This window comes from Schistocerca cancellata, chromosome 2 (genome assembly GCF_023864275.1).
Source record: "Schistocerca cancellata isolate TAMUIC-IGC-003103 chromosome 2, iqSchCanc2.1, whole genome shotgun sequence".
NCBI classification, from domain to species: Eukaryota; Metazoa; Arthropoda; class Insecta; order Orthoptera; family Acrididae; genus Schistocerca; species Schistocerca cancellata.
Window position 1 is genome coordinate 708146428 of NC_064627.1, and position 21349 is coordinate 708167776.

At 41.3% G+C, this 21349-nt stretch overlaps 1 protein-coding gene across 3 annotated transcripts in view; it reads right to left on the reverse strand.

Annotated features, from left to right (window-relative positions):
- Window positions 1-10612: 10612 nt before the first annotated feature.
- LOC126162507 (esterase FE4-like) overlaps window positions 10613-21349 on the reverse strand; it is a 126832-nt gene continuing 116095 nt past the window's right edge. For all 3 annotated transcript variants that reach the window (XM_049919057.1, XM_049919059.1, XM_049919058.1), the window contains exon 12: window positions 10613-10905. In XM_049919057.1, the coding sequence (XP_049775014.1) occupies window positions 10728-10905 (178 nt within the window). In that variant the 3' untranslated portion in view covers window positions 10613-10727. The remainder of the gene's footprint in view (window positions 10906-21349) is intronic.

Below are 21349 nucleotides of genomic sequence, written 5' to 3' on the forward strand. Positions count from 1 at the left end.
GAGGGATAAGAATATCCTGTAGAACAAAGTGGCAATTATATCAAAATGTTAGAAACAGTCAAAATCTAAATGCAGCAGCCCATTACAAATAGTATTGTAAGGTGCTTAAAAAGTTATTAGGAAGGCAAAAAGTATGTGGTATGCAGATAGAATAGCCAAGTCTCAGGATAAAATTAAAACCATATGGTCAGTCGTAAAGGAAGTGGCTGGTCTGCAGAGACAGGTCGAGGATATAGAATCAGTGCGTAGTGGGAATGTCCGTGTTACTGATAAGTCACATGTGTGTACAGTATTTAATAATCACTTTCTGAATATAGCAGGTGAACTAAATAGAAACCTAGTCCCAACAGGAAATCATATAGCGCTAGTAGAAAAAAGTGTTCCGAGACTGTTACCTGAATTGCTCCTCCATGATACTGACAAGAGGGAGATTGAGTTAATAATTAAATCACTAAAGACCAAGAACTCTCTTGGATATGACAGGGTATCTATCAGAATACTGAAGTATTGTTCTATGTATGTTAGCCCAGTACTTAGCCATATCTGTAACTTTTCCTTTAGGAGTGGTCGGTTTCCTGACCGATTAAAGTACTCAGTAGTGAAGCCACTTTATAAAAAGGGAGACAGGGATAATGTTGACAATTATAGGCCTATTTCTATGTCATCGGTGTTTGCTAAAGTTATCGAGAAGGTTGTATATACAAGGTTACTGGAGAATTTAAATTCACATAATTTGCTGTCAAATGTACAGTTTGATTTACAAATGGTTTAACAACTGAAAATGCTATATTCTCTTTTCTCTGTGAGGTTTTGGATGGATTAAATAAAAGGTTGTGAACGCTAGGTGTTTTCTATGATTTAACAAAGGTTTTTGACTGTGTTGACCACAAAATATTACCGCAGAAGTTGGACCAATATGGAGTAAGGGGAGTAGCTTACAATTGGTTCGCCTCTTACTTTAAGAATAGAAAGCAGAAGGTAATTGTCCGCAATATTGAGAGTGGTAGTGATGTTCAGTCCCAATGGGGCACTGTTAATTGGGGAGTTCCCCATGGGTCAGTGCTGGGGCCGCTGCTGTTTCTTATTCAGGGTGTATACGTGGACAAGAAAAAAAAAATTCCCGGATTTTTCCCTGATTTCCCGGTTAAAAATACACTTTCTCCCGGGTGACAGTATAGTTTCCCTTATCAATCCTTTCAATGGTTATGATTTTATACACGGGCGTACAATTTCCCAGCACTTTAGAAAACGAAACTCGGGGAAAAAGACACGTTTTTGAAACATCTTTGATGTGCAGCTGCATGTACGCTGCATATTTTCGTATTACAAAAGTAGACACTGGAATTCCACCAAACACCGCATGTTACATTCCGAATAATTGAAATCAAGATTTCGATGCGCTTTTGTAGGCCGTTCGTAGCTCATGTCACGTGGTCTCGCCAGCCGGTGACAGTGGATATTCAGAGCATAGGACACATGATGTACTCAGCCAGCAGCAACATCACTGTTAATTAGCATGAACATACAAACAGGGAAAGTTAATGCTTTAAATTAATATACATAGTGTTGCTGCAAGAAAAGCAAAGTTTTCACATATAATATTGTTCTCAAGCTGCAGGTAAAGCTATGCTTTCGCATATACTGTTGATATTTATTGCGCTTGTTACACTTTAAGATATATCACACAAATGTGCCAGTAAAATTTTTAATAATGACATAAATGTCTGATCTTCAGGGTTCGAAATTCTTCTAAATGGCGCGTCATCAAAGAGTTGATTTTTAAATGAGAGTCAAATGCCCTGTGATTTAATAAATTCATGGTACATTCTTGCACATAGTTCAAAATACGTAGAAGGATATTTACTTTGAAAGTAACGCTTTTCAAACCACTATTCGCAATATTTTCCCGCGACCTGTTAGAAATAGACAGTTTCCAGAAAGCGCAGACAACAGGCGACACCGATCTTGGGTAGCTATCATGACGTAAGAAGCCCTTATGTACGTACATGTAAAACATTGAAAGATCATACATTATGTCATAAAAGAAACAAAACATCAGAGGATACTGCAAGAGCATCGGAATTTCGTGAACAATATTAAAATGTGCACATTTGAAGTGCATACTTAAAAGTGCTCATTCGTATGTCCGGATTCCCAATGAAGTAGACCTCGACCTGATATTAAGCTTTTCAGTATGGTTTTCAGGATGTAAATTTTCTTGGAGAACCAGTACTGTATTTTATCATGTTTGGTTCTTTATTTTTACATAATGCCATAGAAGCTAAAAATTAAAACGTGCACTTGAAATGCAGCGAACAGTTGAAACTAGCCAGTACTGTGGAATTAAACATTTCGTTTCAAATACATTGACTGCCTCTGCGGAAAAGGTTAATGAAAGTCAAATTTCTTTAGCAAACAGAAAAAAATAACTTCATTGTTCTTCAAGGCGATTAATGCTTGACTGTCAGAAAGGTGGAAATAAAATAAAATCTGAAACTAATGACATATTTTAGCCTTTCGTAATAATGTGAATGTGTTTTAATTCACCTGATAGCTCCCGGCCACAGATATCCGTTTTGTTTTCATTTGACGTGAGAGTAAACGAAGGGGAAACAGCAAAATCACATAGGTGTCAAGTTGTTGGGCCGCCAGGTCAACGCGGCGGCCTTTGCAGACGACATCCTGCTCTTCGCCTCTACGAGGGGGGGCCTGCAGTCCCTCACCAACGCAGCAGTGGCAGTCCTCGACCAACTGGGGCTGCGGGAGAACCCGCGGAAGTGTCTCACCCTTGCACTCGTGGCATCCGGCCACGAGAAGAAAGTGAAGGTTGATGCTAGTGTCATCTTCACTACCGGTGACACCACCATGCCGGCACTAGGGGTGGGAGAGACCTTCCGCTACCTCGGACTTCAGTTTTCCTCCTCCGGGCGCTGCCTCTTCCATCCGAGGCGCCACACAGAGGAGCAGCTGTCGATCATCACGCGGGCGGCGCTGAAGCCGCAGCAGCGGCTGTACGTGCGTCGTGAAGTTCGTCTCCCGGGCCTGTACCATGGCCTAGCCCTGAGCCGCACACGCATTGGTGTGCTGAAGGCCATGGACAACTGCGTTCGGGCTGCGGTGAGGAGATGGTTCTGCCTCCCAGCAGACACTCCCTTGGGCTACTTTCATGCTCCAATAGCCCATGGGGGCCTCGGCATTCCATCTGCCCCCTGGATGGGGCCAACCCTGAGGCGGGGCAGGCTCCTCACCCTGTTGCAGCTCAAGCCCTCCACCACCGACGCCGCGGACCTGGGGGTAGCACGGCACGAAGTGGCGGCGCTGGAATGACACCTCATGTGGGAGGGCCACCTGCTGCAGTCGGATGCGAAGGTTGGAGAGATGTGGGCGGCGCGCCTGCACGTTACCTTCGACGGGGCAGCCCTTTCGTCGTCAGCCAGGACATCAGGCCAACACAGCTGGGTTGAGGACACCAGTCGTTTCCTGTCAGGCCGCGACTATGTGCCGTGCATCCACATGCGGATCAACGTGCTACCATCTAAAGCGCGCAGGAGTCGTGGCCGAGACAAGGAGAAGATGTGTCGTCTGAGGTGCAACGCCGTCGAGACCGCGAATCACGTCGTCGACGGTTGCGGGCTCACCAGCCGAGCCCGGGTGCGGCGTCACGACGCGGTAGTGAAATACGTCGCGCGCGGGCTGGCTCAACAAGGGTTCGACATGTCTGTCGAGACACACCTTCGAACGCCAGAGGGGGTCTGCAAGCCCGACATCGTAGCGTCGAACAACGGTGTGGCGCAGGTCATCGATGCGCAAATTGTCGGCGACCACCTCGACACCGACTGGTGTCACCGGCAGAAGGCGGCGAAGTATGATGTCCCGTCGGTGCGGCGTGCTATCGGCACTCTCCGACCTGCAGCCAGCAGCATGCAGTTCAAGGCGGTGCCGCTGAACTGGAGGGGCACCTGGGCACCTACATCTGCCCGCCAGCTCCTACAACTGGGCTTCCGCAGGCGGGAGCTAAGCATCATTAGCACGCGGGTGCTTGGGGGTACTGCATGGGTCTTCGGCTTGTTCGAAAAAATGACGTCTGTTAGGCCGAAGTACAGGGAGGGCGTGGGCTAGCGAGTCGGATTTCCTAGGTTAGTTTGCCCTGACTCCTGGGGCTTCAATATCGGGAGAAATACTATCTTTTATTCTGTAATTTGTTAACTATATTTTGTTTGTACATTGTGTAATAATTTAAGGTATTAGTGGTTACACGACCAATGGTAACCAGTGCCCCTGTAAGCTCCTCTCGGGGAGTACGGCGCACTAGTAATAAGAGTGTATACCTTATGTTATTCACATGTATTTTGTGAATAAAGACGGCTTCATAAACAAGGGTCATGTGGAGACTACCCACTATAACTCAGACTGCTCTGCGCATCAGCCCCGGATCTACATTTGCGAACCGAGTCAATACCAAAAATATCGAATTTTCAAAATATGTTCATCTTGTAGCGCACATCTTTCTGAAAAGTCTGAAACACAAACATATGTATCCGAGGAAATGTAAGACATATTATCTGGTCTTAAGTATGCCAAAGTGCAGTGCCACGCCTCTTCATAAAGCATTTTTCTACCGCACATCCAAACTATATTCAGGCGAGTGGAAATTGAAATGTCCTGTGGTGCCTCTCTTGCTTCCAGTCAGCCGATTTGACAGCCTGCCCCTCTTCAAAAAAATCTCGCAGTTAATAGCGGATGGGATTATTTGTAATCGAGAGAACAAGAACTCTTCAGAAAATCTGAACTCTTTATTGTCTATTAGTTAATAACTTGCTGTTTTGTGTGACATAAAATTAAATACTGAATATATAAAACCAATACTGACAAGAGATAAGCAAGAAATTTCACATTTTTTCAAACCTTAGCTCCTAGCATTTTTTTCTCTCTAACCTTGCTACAGATTTATATGGCGTGCTTTCCTTTCTGTGAAAGAATCTATTACCTCATCAAAGTTCGTCAAACGTTTTGCTACATGAAAAATCGGAATGTTGTTATCTTGTACTGAAAATCTGTTAATACAAATAATACCCAAGACTGGTGTGGTTTCTCGATCGGATTACGTCTATTTTGTCACTGTCTGCTAGATAAAACAAAATAGGCCTTTCTAATATTGCAGCAATTTTGTAACACAAACCAAATAAATTAGACTGTTTTGGCACAAATGGTCACTTTTATAACAAGACAGAATATAAATCACGAAGTACCAATATCAAATGCCTATTAGGCCTGCTACAAGCGAAATGGTTTCAGCTTTCATTCATACGAACCAGCTTCTCAAGCACGAGATCGAAAAGTAGTATTACGAAATTTTTATATAAATTTGGAATCGTCTTATTCTTCCATAATTAGTGTGATGTCCCCGTTTCTTCTCCTTCCTCGTTCTAACAATCTTGTCATCACCAATTCTGTAGCTATTGCTGCCATTGTCAAAATTTGTTCGCCGATTAACTTCACTAACCCGGTGAGAATCACAGGTTTAGTTATCCCGCGATTATTTTCCGGTTAGGCGTTATTACGTGTTCGAACAACACGTTTTCCGCGTTACTTCCAGAATAGAAATTACACGTCTGCTAGCCGGGGACTGTACATCCTTACTAGTGTAGCGATCTGGCCAAAACTTTTCTGTCAAAATTTCATTTTCTTGGATACACCGAGAAGATAATACGTAATCTTTCTCACCTTTGGTCATTTATTTCCATTCTGGTAGTCAGAATCCATGGATTTTGCTAGTAATTATAACAATGCTCACCATTCGCAAACCCAATCAACCACATAATCAGACAGCAATTGGCATTCATCCGTTCGGCTTTACTCCCTCAGCTCGTATTGCACCGCCCCCTTTTGTCTGCGGAAAGTTTATTTCTAGATGCGACGAGGATACTCCTGACAGAAACATCACGTACATTATGCATGCATTCAAAAGTCAACTTATGATTCATTCAGAAATCAACTTAAAATGTGTTAAAAATGTTCAAAAACCAACTGGGAAGCGTTTCAAAATCATATGAATAACCGATAGATAAACGTGCGATGGATGCTAGGCGCTTTGTGAAACAAGTTTTTTTTTTCCCCTCAAGTACATGAATTTGGCACCCCCTTTTCCCCGTAGCATCTAGCTGCTTGCTGCTTGCTGCGACTGCTTGCACAGCCGCATTCCTGTAGCCAGAAGCGGGAGAATCTACTACTCAAAAGCGACTCAACTGCGCATGTGCATGAGCCAGCGCATAACTGCTAAAACAAATCGAATGTAAACAGTTGTGACTTCACGCTCATCAGAGGCAATTTGTTGTTATGAAGCATTGCATAGTCTTCCTAAAGCTTTTGACACCTTTTTCTGTTGGCAGATACTTGCGTGAGCACTGTGTGTCATTATTGTTCACAGCGCATTTCCTTTGCAATTTAAGTTAGTTTCGCCTTTTTCTCTCATTTATGTTTTATTGTTGAAGTATTATTCTGCAGTAGCAGGATACAGTAATATCCTTTGTTAGAGTATCGGTTCTTACCAGACAAAATTACAAAAATTTAAATGAAAACTCAAACAATGAAAAATTCCCGGAATTCTAAAAATAACCCGGGTTTTTCCCCGTTTTCTCCCGGATGAAAAAATTCCCGGGTTTTTCTCGGATCTCCTGGTTGTCCCGGGTCGTATACACCCTGTTATTTATATAAATGATATGCCTTCTAGTATTAGAGGTGATTCAAAAATATTTCTGTTTGCTGATGACACCAGCTTGGTAGTGAAGGATCTTGTGTGTAATATTGAAACATTATCAAATAATGTAGTTCATGAAATAAGTTTGTGGCTTGTGGAAAATAATTTGATGCTAAATCACAGTAAGACTCAGTTTTTACAGTTTCTAACTCTCAGTTCAACAAGAACTGATATTTTGATCAGACAGAATGGGCATATCATAAGCGAGACGGAACAGTTCAAGTTCCTAGGCGTTCGGTTAGATAGTAAGCTGTTGTGGAAAGCCCATGTTCAGGATATTGTTCAGAAACTAAATGCTGCTTTATTTACCATTAGAACAGTATCTGAAATAAGTGACAGTTCAACATGAAAAGTAGTCTACTTCGCATATTTTCATACGCTTAGGTCATATGGTATTGTTTTTCGGGGTAATTCTTCTGATTCAAAAAGGGTATTTTTGGCTCAAAAACGCGCTGTTCGAGCTATATGTGGTGTAAGTTCAAGAACCTCTTGTCGACCCCTATTCAATAGTCTGGGAATTCTGACATTGCCCTCACATTATGTATTTTCTTTAATGTCGTTTGTTGTTAGCAATATTAGCTTATTCCCAAGAGTTAGCAGCTTTCACTCAGTTAATACTAGGCAGAAATCAAATCCGCATGTGGAATGCACTTCCTTGACTCTTGTGCAGAAAGGAGTGCACTATTCTGCTGCATCCATTTTCAATACGCTACCACAAGAACTCAAAAATCTTAGCAGTAGCCCAAACGCTTTTAAGTCTAAACTGAAGAGTTTCCTCATGGCTCACTCCTCCTATTCTGTCGAGGAGCTCCTGGAAGAGCTGAAAAATTAAGCAAATTCCATTGTTGATTTTCTTTATTTAAATTTACGAATTGTCGCCGAATACGTTTCTACTATCATGTTATAATTTCTTGTACTGACTCGTTCCATGACCATGGAGTCTTCTCCTTAATTTGGTCCCATGGAAAAAAAAGGGATGCAGGTGGCACAGGTCCCATGCAAGCACAGGAGAATATCTCCCATAGCGTAATACTGCACTCACCAGTCTGTGCCTATGGTGCGCTGGATGTTTTGAGCTGCTGTTCCCCTCAATCACTACATTTGTGGAGATGACCAGCGACCTAGTGTAGCAAAACTGTGATTCACCACAACAGCCAATACGTTTCCGGTGATTGACAGTCGAATTCCAATGGTCGCTTCACAGCAATTGTAATTAACAATGTCATTGGGTCAACATGTGAACACACAGGGGTGGTCTGCTGCAGAGTTCTATGTTCAACAATGTATGACAAACGATGTGCTCTGAAACACTTTTGTGTGCACCAGCATTGTGCTCTTTCAGCAGAGTTGCCACAGATCACCATCTGTCCAACTTAACAGAGCAGACAAGCCTCTGAGCCCCATATTCTGTGAAGATTTGTGTACATCCAACCATTTAGTGCCTATTGGTAGTTTCACTGTCCTACCTCTTTCGCTAGAGGCTCACGGCAGTAGCATGTGAAGAATCTACCAGCTTTGCTGTTTTCGAGATACTTGTTCAGAGGCTCTGTGTAATAATGATCTGCCCTTTGTCAAAGTCTTTATCTCACTGGATTTCCACACTTGCAGCCCATATCTTCATTAGGGTAATCCTCCATCCGCGTCTGCTCTGCTTACATACTTTTGTTGCAGCGTCATGTGCTCGCAACATAACCAGACAGCATACAATGTTGCAGTGGGCAGTGGTCATGATGTTTTGGCTTATCAGTGTAGACTATGAATCCCTCATTAGGGTCAGAGTACAATATATTCTGGTACAGAAGTCTATGGACCTCAGACAGGAAACTGAAAAACCCGAGATATTACGAATCAAAGTGAAGGAACACCTCATTAGCCACTCCTAAAGTTTATCACAATATTTGTGACTCCAGAGTGTAAACCATATAATTCTAATTTTATAGACAGCTGAAAGATGTCAGCATAAAGTTACATATATCCTTCATCTGAAATGTTACATAAAACAGCATCAGAGAAGTACAAGAGATGAGCTGTGGCTTTTTTCCATGTAGGTGCTTTTTCTCCGACTATGTAGAGTTATTTAGAAGTAATTCTCATGATTATCAGTGGGAGTACATTAGTATAAGCCATTATTTGTTGTTAATAAATTTCACACTTCACAGAGCTAGGTTTCAGTGGCTGCTTGTGGCTATCTATGCATAACTGACTTGTTGCACATCCTTGAAAGCTTGCCTTCATGTTGGGATTTACTGAACATGATGAATGAATAAATGAATGAATGAGAGAGAAGTGGCTTCAGAAGGAAGAGTAACCTCAACCAAGATTGCAAGCTGGCTTGGAAAATTTAACAACAAAACAGTCTTCTATCCATGAAAAAGGTGAAAGACTTGCTTAACTCAACAAAGGACACAACAAAACTACACTTATCTTGTGTACCATTGGCATTCCAGCCGGCATTTCTATTTCTGGGGGCACATTAGAACAATTAAAATATATGCTCCATTCTGAAGGAGTCACACTTGCCACTGGAAGCATTGTATATGCATCTGATGGATACATTCTTTCTCAGTCAGCCTGTGTGCCAACACCACATCAGATTAGCTGCTTAACTGTTGATTACTATAAGTGTGTGATTTTTGCCTGAATTAATTATCATAAGTGTGTTGCTGTCCTGACCATTTGAATGTACATTGTGGAGACTGACAGGAAAACACGACAAGTAAGTGTTTTCCAGCAGACTTGTGCAAATCATTGAAAAACTGCACCAGTGTTGCTTATCACAACACTGTCTAACCCTTTTGTGCAATAAGGTATTTGTAGGCAAGATAAAAAACTGGTTACTGGGAGAGGATAATAACAGAAACATACAAATCATTATTACTTGTGACCTTGTTAATAGGACCAATGGCTCTTAGCTCAGCTTAGCACTCTGTGCCAGTGGATACATGGTGAGAGCACAATGAGAATTTGACATCACATGAGCCAGGATATTATTGCTTATCTGAAGAATAAAATGAAGCATCCAGTTCTCCAGCCAGCACTGGCCGATATGGGATAACATAGCTGGCACACAAGAGACAAGGACAGGTCTCCTTCAACATGTGTAGAGGAGGAACTCAGCAATATCTGGGCACATTTGAATAAGTTTAAAGCTCTGTGGAATTTCAATCCTGCCACCCAACTGGAAACTCAAGTGCTTTTGATCAGCAGTATATGCTGGTAACTCCGAGGTCACAAAAAAAAGAGAGCCAAGTTTTGACTGAACAAGGTAGAGTGACATTTTCCACTAGCATATGCATGCACACATTTTTTGCAGCTGTTATTAAATGGTAAAGAGAAAGGAATGTATGGTTGTTAAGACTTCTCTAGCGCAAATGATTTCATTAGCATGGTGAAGCTCCTTGATATAAGCCCAGTACTTTTTCCATTTGCTTCCAAAGTGATTCTTGCCACCCGTTTCTACTGAAGTTAATTTATGGCAACAGTTACTACCACTACACTGTTATTAAGTTTTCTACAATATGAAGATTCCCATTAGTGTCTGAATTTCAGCTACTATGCAAAACTTTGTGTCACAGTCATATATGGCTCTTTCCATTTTCACAAAAACTTTCTCCTTTTTAATACCAGACTGATCTTTCCCCATATGACTAATTCAACATTTTGTTCCTGAGAAATCTTTGCTCAATGGGCTTCTCTCTTGTATTTCACTATTACTGAGCTGCTATAAAAAATGGAATTTAATTGTTTCTGCTGTAAGAAGTGTGAAGAGCTACATGCAAAACACAAATGTAACTTTCAGCTGACATCTATCATTCTACACCATGAAAGTGTGTTATTTTCTGTGAGTACATCATACTGATTAATATATTAAGTTTATTTTTTCACATTTACATAAAAATGAAGTAATATCTGCAGTTTGACAGCTCACAAATATTACATTTATTGTGCCAAATAATGTCTTTTAAAAAGTTCACAGTTTTGATGCTGCTGTACTCCATTTGTATAGATCATCCCAAAACTCCATGCGTTCTTTGTTAAGACTATGCCTTATGCTGAGATCCTTATCAATGTTCAGGTAACATGGGTTTGTCAGGCTATATGGTGTCCACTTGACCTTTACATCAGCATCCAGGTGTGGTGTAGGGTCACTGAAAAACACAGAGGCAAAATAAAGATTAAGATAAAGTTAGAAGATATTAAAACAGCATTAGGCAGAATAGAGCAAATGGACATGTGCGATAGTCTCAGCAAAATTCTATTGTTTGCTGTTAAACACTGAAAACCAATTGTAATAATTTGCTCACAATACGGTCAAGAATATATACCTTCGACATAAAAAGAAGTTGAAAGAAGTGAAAAGATCCTTCACAAATCTACTCACCAAATTGATCGAACAACTAAACAATGTTACAACTGACTCTTGATCAACTTACAAGCAACGAAACTTTGAAGATGATTGGACAGTTCTGCTGTGGAGAACTTTGACGAGAACATCAATAACGATGAATTACACTGAGATGACAAAAGTCATGGGATAGCAATATGCACATATAAAATATGGCAGTACATCATGTGCACAAGGTATAATACAGCAGGGCATTGGTGGAGCTGTCATCTGTACTCAGGCGATTCATGTGAAAAGGTTTCTGACGTGATTATGGCTGCACAACAGGAATTAACAGACTCTGAACGTGGAATGATAGTCACAGCCAGACGCATGGGACATTCTATTTCAGAAATCGTTAGGGATCCAATATTCTAAGATCCACAGTATCAAGAATGTACTGAGAGTACCAAATTTCAGGCATTGCCTCTCACAACAGATAATGCAATGGCCGATGGTCTTCACTTAATGACTGAGAGCAGCAGCATTTGCATACAATTGTCAGTGCCAACAAACAAGCAAAACTGCCTGAAATAACTGCAGAAATCAGTGTGGGACTTATAACCAAAATATCCATTGGGACAGTAGAGTGAATTTGGCATTAATTGGTTATTGTAGCAGTGGACCAACGCGAGCGTCTGTGTTTACTGCACAACATCGTCTACCATGGGTCTCTTGGGCTCATGACCATATCGGCTGGACCCTGGGCAACTGCAAATCTGTGGCCTGGTCCCATGAATTCCAATTTCAGATGGAAAGAGCTGCTGATAGGATTTAAGTGTGGTGCAGATCCCACAAAGCCATGGACCCAAGCTATGCAAACTAGTGGTAGCTCCACAATGGTGTGGGTTGTGTTTATATAGAACAGACTGGTTCATCTGGTCTGAACCCGTCATTGACTGGAAATGGTTATGTTTGGCTACTTGGAGGCCATTTGCAGCCATTTCTGGACTTCATGCTCCAAAACAATGATGGAATGTTGATGGATGACAATGTGCCATGTCACCGGACCAAAATTGTTCATGATTGGTTTGAAGAACATTCTGGACAATTCGAGGGAATGATTTGGCTACCCAGATCATCTGGTATGAATCTCATTGAACATTTATGGGATATACCTGACAGGTCAGTTTGTGCACAAAATCCAGCACCAGCAACAATTCCGCAATTGTGGATGGCTATAGAGCAGCATGGCTCAGTATTTCTGCAGGGGGCTTCCAATGACTTGTTGAGTCCACATAGCGTCAAGTTGCTGGGAAAAAGGAAGTCTGACATGATATCAGGAGGTATCCCATGACTTCTGTCACCTCAGTGCACATACTTCTATAAAGATCAAATGCTGCAAGTAACAAATAACCAAAGGGCCACTGAACAGAACAGCTACAAAGTGCATTTGAATGTACTTCATCTGTGAATCCAGAGCAAGACTAGAAGCAGTAAGCCCATGGGCTGTGTATCATTAGGGTTCAGTATCAAGTCTCCATATAATGTCACTTTGGCAAGAGACAAAGGCTAATAACTATTACAATTATAAGGCTACCTCAGTGCCTGAGAAGATGCAGCAAAAGTAGAAGACACCAGTAACCAGAGGCTACCCTGGCTTGGCACTGAGGGAACAGTTTGAAAAGTGTTGTTATATGAAGGGTAGAGGACTGTGACAGTCAAGATGCATAATTGAACTAGTAAGAGGAGTGTGACACACTTTATCTTGCCTATAGATACAGGAAAGTGCAGCTAGTGGAAGAATGGCAGAGAGAAAGCCTATGAGCTGAATAATTTCTTGGGCTTCTAACTGAAAATGGAGCTTCTGCTGTTGGAACTCGACTCAAAGCCCTGTGCTTTAAGTATCAATAACAGGAATAGCATCAAAATATTGCTGCAATCAGGCAATACTTCTCAAATGTGCTAGCAATCATGATGGTACAGCACAAGGGCAAAGTGATGGTAGGCCAAATGTTGTAAATTGGCTGCTCTGTAAGACCTCATGCTACACTAATTAGAAGCCAAAGAACAATATGATACCAGATGCATTTAGATAGTACTGAAGCTGTCAAGAATACCAAGTGGAGGAGGAGATGCAGCAAGCTCCCGAAGGCCATTGTGGCACAAGACAGAGCCAGGCAAGCAAGAGTCTGCCTTGACTCCAGCCAGACTGAACTATAATTGGTCTCACACCACTGTTTATAGCTGATTATGAGTTCAAGGTCCCACCCCAACCACCATGCCCACTATGCCTTGGATTATCTTATGTTTTTCAGCATACACATTTTATCAGTGTTTCCCAGCTATTATGAATAGCCACATTAGTTGTAGTACAGGATTTGATGACAATTAGATGCAGTTAACTGATCACTGGGATGTTGCAGTTCATGAAGAAAATATTTGTAGTAAAGTTTGTATGTAATAGTAATAATCCATCAACAAAAACTGAAGATTAACTGTAATGACTATGCTCTAACCGATTTAATGCAAAGCAAAAGTCACCCAAGACGAAACTTCACCTGAAAACACAATAAAAAGGGAGATATGCAAAGCAGTTGCTATGTGCATTCCGGCCACAACGACCAGACACATTAGCCGTGTGTGTGTGTGTGTGTGTGTGTGTGTGTGTGTGTGTGTGTGTGTGTGTGTGTGTGTGTGTGTTTGTTTGTTTTTATTTCAGAAGAAGGTTGAAAGGTTAAACATACAGCATTCTTGTTGTGCCTGTCTGTGAATCAACATTGCCTCTATATGGTGAGAAGCACTCTGTCCTTTTCATTATATTGTTAACATGAAAATTGTAATTCTAAATGCTGCATAAGATGTAGTTAGCTTTGACAGCAAACTGCAAATGTGAAGGGGAGTAGTCACTGATTTGCTGGAGGACCTGTGTCTGCTGGTTCACAAGTGCAGTGGACACAGCAGACAGTACCTTCTGATTTGCCCAGGCTGGCACAGCCCTGAAAAATGTATCTGAATGAATTACTTTGTTTTCCAAAAATATGAAATGCAAAAGACTATGAGTATAGTTTCCCATGGGAAAAATATCATCATCTGCAAGCTGCCATAAAGTATGTGGAGAACACTAAATACTACACCAAACTCATTTTTTTCCACTTTATATTTCACTCAGGAATGGTATGTAGGGAGAAAGATTGTTGGTATTCCTCTGTATAAGCCCAAATCTCTCTAATTTTACCATTATGGTTATTATGCAAGGTATCATTTGAGGAAGTAAAATGTCTGTCATCTTGTTTTGGAATGTGGGTTTTCAGAATTTTCTGAGTACGGTTCTCTGCAATGCACAATTCACTTCTTGTAAAGTCTCTGCCTGCAATTTTTTGAGTATTTCTGTGGAACTGTCATGAAGACTAACTGAAACTTTGACAAAGCACATAGCTCGTCTTTGAATGTTCTCTCTGTTTTGTGCTTATTCAACTTAGTAAAAGTTCCTGCATATTAAATGATACTTCATAATTGTATGAATAAATGTTTTGTGAGTGACCTCTTCCATAAATGAATTACATTTTTCAAGGACCCTATCAATAAATTGTAGTTTGTCCTTCCCACAGCTAGATTTGTGTGGTCATTTTGCCTTAATCTGTTCCACACATATATTCCTGGATACTTGATAGTTGGAGCTGATTCCAGTGGCTGATCAGTGATCGTGTAATCCAAAGGAAATTGGATGTTTCCATCTGTTAATGCGCATTACATCATACTTGTTTATTTGAAAAGTTAGACATCAATTTTAACAGCACATTTTGGTCATCTTAGAGTGTGTACGGATTTTATAACAATTTTCTAATGATGGCATCTCCTAACAAAAAACTGTCATCTGTAAACAGTTTCAAGAGCTACAGATATTATTGTCCTGTTATATCACATTATGTATACAGGACATTACTTTCATTTCTGATGATGCCTTTTCATTCTGCATACCTCTTTGGGTATTCTGTATGCATTTAGTTTGTTTACTAAATGACGGTACGAGACTGCATCAAAGGCTACTTGGATTACAAGAAACATGGATCAAGCTGCACTTCATTATTAGCAGACTTTCGGAACTCATGAATGAAAAAAGTAAGTTGGGTTTCAAAGGGCCTTTACTTGGGGAAGCCATGTTCTTTATTACAGGAGAGTTGTTCTGTTTCTAGTAAAGTCATAATAAGTGAGGGAAAAACAAGTTGTCTTCCATAATTCTACAATCTTTTGATGTCAGAGTTATAAGTCGATATTTTAGTGCATTTGTCCTATGACCATTCTGAAAGGATAGAACAACCTACAATTTTTCCCAGTCACTTAGCAAGCTACACTATTCCAGAGAACTGTCAAAGTAGTGACAGAGATGGGGTCAGCTCTTCCACATATTTCACAAACAATGCACTGAGTAAACCAACAGGTCCAGTAGTCTTAAACTAGATACCACAAGCGGATTTTCAGTTCTTCTCTCACATATTTGTATTCAGAATGGTTGAACTTTCAAACTGTATTTTGAGCTTCCTTGGTGAAGCAATTTTAGAAGTCAGAATTTAGTATTTAAGCCCAGAGTTCATCACCTTCCATTTCAATGCCGTCATAATCAACAAGAATCCAGACAGATGGATGTTTTGTAGACTAATTTTATGTGGGATCAAAACTTTTTAGGTTTTTTGACAAATTGGCTTTTGAATTTATTGAACAACTTTGCAAACCATCAACATGCTGATAAAATAACAAACTGCAACTATATACCACACTTAGTAACTAATTATACTTAAGTATCATTCCAATCTAGTACAGATGGTAATCTGTAACAACCAATTAAGAAGAGAGTTACCAATTCTTGAACACGGGCTCAGGTTCTCCCTCCCCCCCCCCCCCCCTCCCCTCACCATATATCAATCTATCTCTATCTGTGCTTTTCCATTTACCAGCTTCATCAGACCATTCAACTTAAAAGTGCTATAACCTACTTTGAAGTATCTAAACTTAAGTGGATGATCCTATTCTGGTTTATCATTGCAAACTTATTTATGAAATCACCAGAAAGAAAACCACCTTCTTAATAACATATAGTATCTCCACAGCCCTCAATGATATATAAGATTTGCGATGGCATGGAGTGCACGGTTCTGAATGCTACAGACATTGTATCCAACTATTTCTGTCACAGCAAACTACTCATGTCGGCCAGATCACGTGTATAACAACCCTGACATTTTGTGATCAAAAGTGGCATGTAACATTGTTGCGCGAGGTGTGCACTCTGTGCGATCTTGCCATGCAGTCTGCTGGTGACTCACGCCTATATACGAGGTGCATTCAAGTTCTAAGACCTCCGATTTTTTTTCTAATTAACTACTCACCCGAAATTGATGAAACTGGCATTACTTCTCGACGTAATCGCCCTGCAGACGTACACATTTTTCACAACGCTGATGCCATGATTCCATGGCAGCGGCGAAGGCTTCTTTAGGAGTCTGTTTTGACAACTGGAAAATCGCTGAGGCAACAGCAGCATGGCTGGTGAATGTGAGTCCACGGAGAGTGTCTTTCATTGTTGGAAAAAGCCAAAAGTCACTAGGAGCCAGGTCAGGTGAGTAGGGACCATGAGGAATCACTTCAAAGTTGTTATCACGAAGAAACTGTTGCGTAACGTTAGCTCGATGTGCGGGTGCGTTGTCTTGGTGAAACAGCAAACGCGCAGCCCTTCCTGGACGTTTTTGTTGCAGTGCAGGAAGGAATTTGTTCTTCAAAACATTTTCGTAGAATGCACCAGTTACCGTAGTGCCCTTCGGAATGCAATGGGTAAGGATTACGTCCTCGCTGTCCCAGAACATGGACACCATCATTTTTTCAGCACTGGCGGTTACCCGAAATTTTTTTGGTGGCGGTGAATCTGTGTGCTTCGATTGAGCTGACTGGCGCTTTGTTTCTGGATTGAAAAATGGCATCCACGTCTCATCCATTGTCACAACCGATGAAAAGAAAGTCCCATTAATGCTGTCGTTGTGCGTCAACATTGCTTGGCAACATGCCACACGGGCAGCCATGTGGTCGTCCGTCAGCATTCGTAGCACCCACCTGGATGACACTTTTCACATTTTCAGGTCGTCATGCAGGATTGTCTTGTAGAAATCCTTGGGTAACAGAAGAAATATTGAATTTAATTGATGAAAGGAGAAAATATAAAAATGCAGTAAATGAAGCAGGCAAAAAGGAATACAAACGTCTCAAAAATGAGATCGACAGGAAGTGCAAAATGGCTAAGCAGGGATGGCTAGAGGACAAATGTAAGGATGTAGAGGCTTATCTCACTAGGGGTAAGATAGATACTGCCTACAGGAAAATTAAAGAGACCTTTGGAGATAAGAGAAACACTTGTATGAGCATCACGAGCTCAGATGGAAACCCAGTTCTAAGCAAAGAAGGGAAAGCAGAAAGGTGGAAGGAGTATATAGAGGGTCTATACAAGGGTGATGTACTTGAGGACAATATTATGGAAATGGAAGAGGGTGTACATGAAGATGAAATGGGAGATACGATACTCCGTGAAGAGTTTGACAGAGCACTGAAAGACCTGAGTCGAACAAGGCCCCCGGAGTAGACAACATTCCATTGGAACTACTGACGGCCTTGGGAGAGCCAGTCCTGACAAAACTCTACCATCTGGTGAGCAAGATGTATGAAACAGGCAAAATACCCTCAGACTTCAAGAAGAACATAATAATTCGAATCCCCAAGAAAGCAGGTGTTGACATATGTGAAAATTACTGAACAATCAGTTTAATAAGCCACAGCTGCAAAATACTAATGCGAATTCTTTACTGACGAATGGAAAAACTAGTATAAGCCGACCTCGGGGAAGATCAGTTTGGATTCCGTAGAAATACTGGAACACGTGAGGCAATACTGACCTTACGACTTATCTTAGAAGAAAGATTAAGGAAAGGCAAACCTACGTTTCTAGCATTTGTAGACTTACAGAAAGCTTTTGACAATGTTGACTGGAATACTCCCTTTCAGATTCTAAAGGTGGCAGGGGTAAAATACAGGGAGCGAAAGGCTATTTACAATTTGTACAGAAACCAGATGGCAGTTATAAGAGTCGAGGGACATGAAAGGGAAGCAGTGGTTGGGAAGGGAGTAAGACAGGGTTGTAGCCTCTCCCCGATGTTATTCAATCTGTATATTGAGGAAGCAGTAAAGGAAACAAAAGAAAAATTTGGAGTAGGTATTAAAATCCATGGAGAAGAAATAAAAACTTTGAGGTTCGCCGATGACATTGTAATTCTGTCAGAGACAGCAAAGGACTTGGAAGAGCAGTTGAACGGAATGGATGGTGTCTTGAAGGGAGAATATAAGATGAACATCAACAAAAGCAAAACGAGGATAATGGAATGTAGTCGAATTAAGTCGGTTGATGTTGAGGGTATTAGATTAGGAAATGAGACACTTAAAGTAGTAAAGGAGTTTTGCTATTTGGGAAGCAAAATAACTGATGATGGTCGAAGTAGAGAGGATATAAAATGTAGACTGGCAATGGCAAGGAAAGCGTTTCTGAAGAAGAGAAATTTGTTAACATCGAGTATAGATTTAAGTGTCAGGAAGTCATTTCTGAAAGTATTTGTATGGAGTGTAGCCATGTATGGAAGTGAAACATGGACGGTAAATAGTTTGGACAAGAAGAGAATAGAAGCTTTCGAAATGTGGTGCTACAGAAGAATGCTGAAGATTAGATGGGTAGATCACATAACTAATGAAGAAGTATTGAATAGGATTTGGGAGAAGAGAAGTTTGTGGCACAACTTGACCAGAAGATGGGATCGGTTGGTAGGACATGTTCTGAGGCATCAAGGGATCACCAATTTAGTATTGGAGGGCAGCGTGGAGGATAAAAATCGTAGGGGGAGGCCAAGAGATGAATACATTAAGCAGATTCAGAAAGATGTAGGTTGCAGTAGGTACTGGGAGATGAAGAAGCTTGCACAGGATAGAGTAGCATGGAGAGCTGCATCAAACCAGTCTCGTGACTGAAGACCACAACAACAACATGCAGGATTGTGTGCACAGAACCCACAGAAATGCCAACTCTGGAGGCGATCTGTTCAACAGTCATTCGGCGATCCTCCAAAACAATTCCTTCTCGATCATGTCGTCAGACCGGCTTGTGCGAGCCCGAGGTTGTTTCGGTTTGTTGTCACACTATGTTCTGCCTTCATTAAACTGTCGCACCCACGAATGCACTTTCGACACACCCATAACTCCATAACCACATGTCTCCTTCAACTGTTGATGAATTTCAATTGGTTTCACACCACGCAAATTCAGAAAACGAATGATTGCACGCTGTTCAAGTAAGGAAAACGTCGCCATTTTAAGTATTTAAAACAGTTCCCATTCTCGCCGCTGGTGGTAAAATTCCATCTGGCGTACGGTGCTGCCATCTCTGGGACGTATTGACAATGAACGCGGCCTCATTTTAAAACAATGCGCATGTTTCTATCTCTTTCCAGTCCGGAGAAAAAAAATCGGAGGCCTTAGAACTTGAATGCACCTCGTAAATGTGGAGCAGCACTGACTGACTCACTCTACGTTCTTCCAGTTTGTATTGCTCACATCAATTGTTCTGTGTCCTGTTATCTGTGGGGTCACAAGAGGTTTATTTACATTATTGCTCAGAGGTTTACAAATAAAACCATATGTGTTACTTGGATTGGTTTTGTGTGTTAGTTGGTCACTACAAAGTTGGTGACGAGTTTGGAATGGTTTCTGTGTGCAGTTTCATCAGGTTTAGTCATTATGGACACCATGCTACCAGCCACCCTGATTGAACAGCTAACTTCAACAGTGACCACTTTGTTGGCTTCCATTAAAAGACAGGGTACATTTTCAATGGTCCGTCCACTCACTTTTCCTCGTTATGGTGATCCAGCCAAGGATTAGGAAGCTTTTGAAAAAAAGACTAGGGCAGCATATTTTGACTTCTGGTGTGACAGAGTCTAATTTCTGCAAAACCTTCTGGCTCTTGTGAATTCCACCTGAAGCGTATCAATTACTATGTCAGCTAGCCACTTTACAAGAACCACATGTGCTATCTTTGTCCCACTATCTTCACAAATTAATGGTATTCATTGTCAACTATCTTTGCAAATAAAAAAATGTCATAGCAGCACAGGTTGAATTCATACAATGCTGCAAGAAACCAAACCATTCATACAGGGCCCAAGCAGCTAAACTTCACAGCCTTAGCCGTAAGTGTCAATTCGTTATTGATACCCATAGTGACTCATCCACAGATGCTATGGTGTGCAACACAATTGTCTGTTTAGCTCTGGACAAGGGATTGCACCAGAAGGCTTTACTCTGTGACAAACTTCCATTGGCAGAAGTTTTGCAAATAGCACAATCTTTTGAAGTCTCTAAGGTAGCAGGTGACCACATTGAAGCACATGGCAATGTGGCAGTAGTATCACAAAATTTCCCACTATGATGACAGATAGCTTATACAGGAAGTGGCAGTGGCGACGGTAAACACGCAGGCCTAGCATTGAGTAAACAAGGCCAGCCCGAGCAACCGCAACTGATTGAGTGCCAGTGACAGCATCAGCATTCTCTTCCAGCATGAAAGTTCGGTGTGCCCTAAGCGCTTGGTTACTTGTAATGCTTGCCAGATGAAAGATCACAATTGCCTTTGTATTGTTTGCTGAAGACTGCTCAGGATATGGACATGGATGTAAACTGTGCGACTCCAATGCTTGTGACTTCTCCCAAGTTGTTTATTGAGTTAAGTGTTTTTCACCATGTGCTCTGGCTACAGGACGATGCAGGTGCTGCAGCGACATTATCAAATTCTCAAACCTTTGCCAGTTTACACTCCCGCTGTTGACACTGGTCACATGGAAGCTCGTCAGTTATAACAAACAGAACACTGCGCTGCTGGGACAATTTAAGGAATCTGCCTCTGATATGTCAGTGGTTTGTTCCATTACATTTTTGGCGTTTGCTGATATCAGTGTTGAGAACTTGTTAGTGATGGATTTCACCAATACAGTTCACATTGTGTCCACTCAGGTACCAGATTCTCCATTGGAAATATTTTGTTTGGACTTCTTTTTGGAAGGTAGAGGGTGTGCTGTGAATTTATCTGTTCATATTTCTTTGAAATCCAAGGCTTGGGCTAATTTTAGTATAGCACTTCCTAGTCACATCGCCCCGAAAGATCAAGCGAAAGCACAATTGGACAG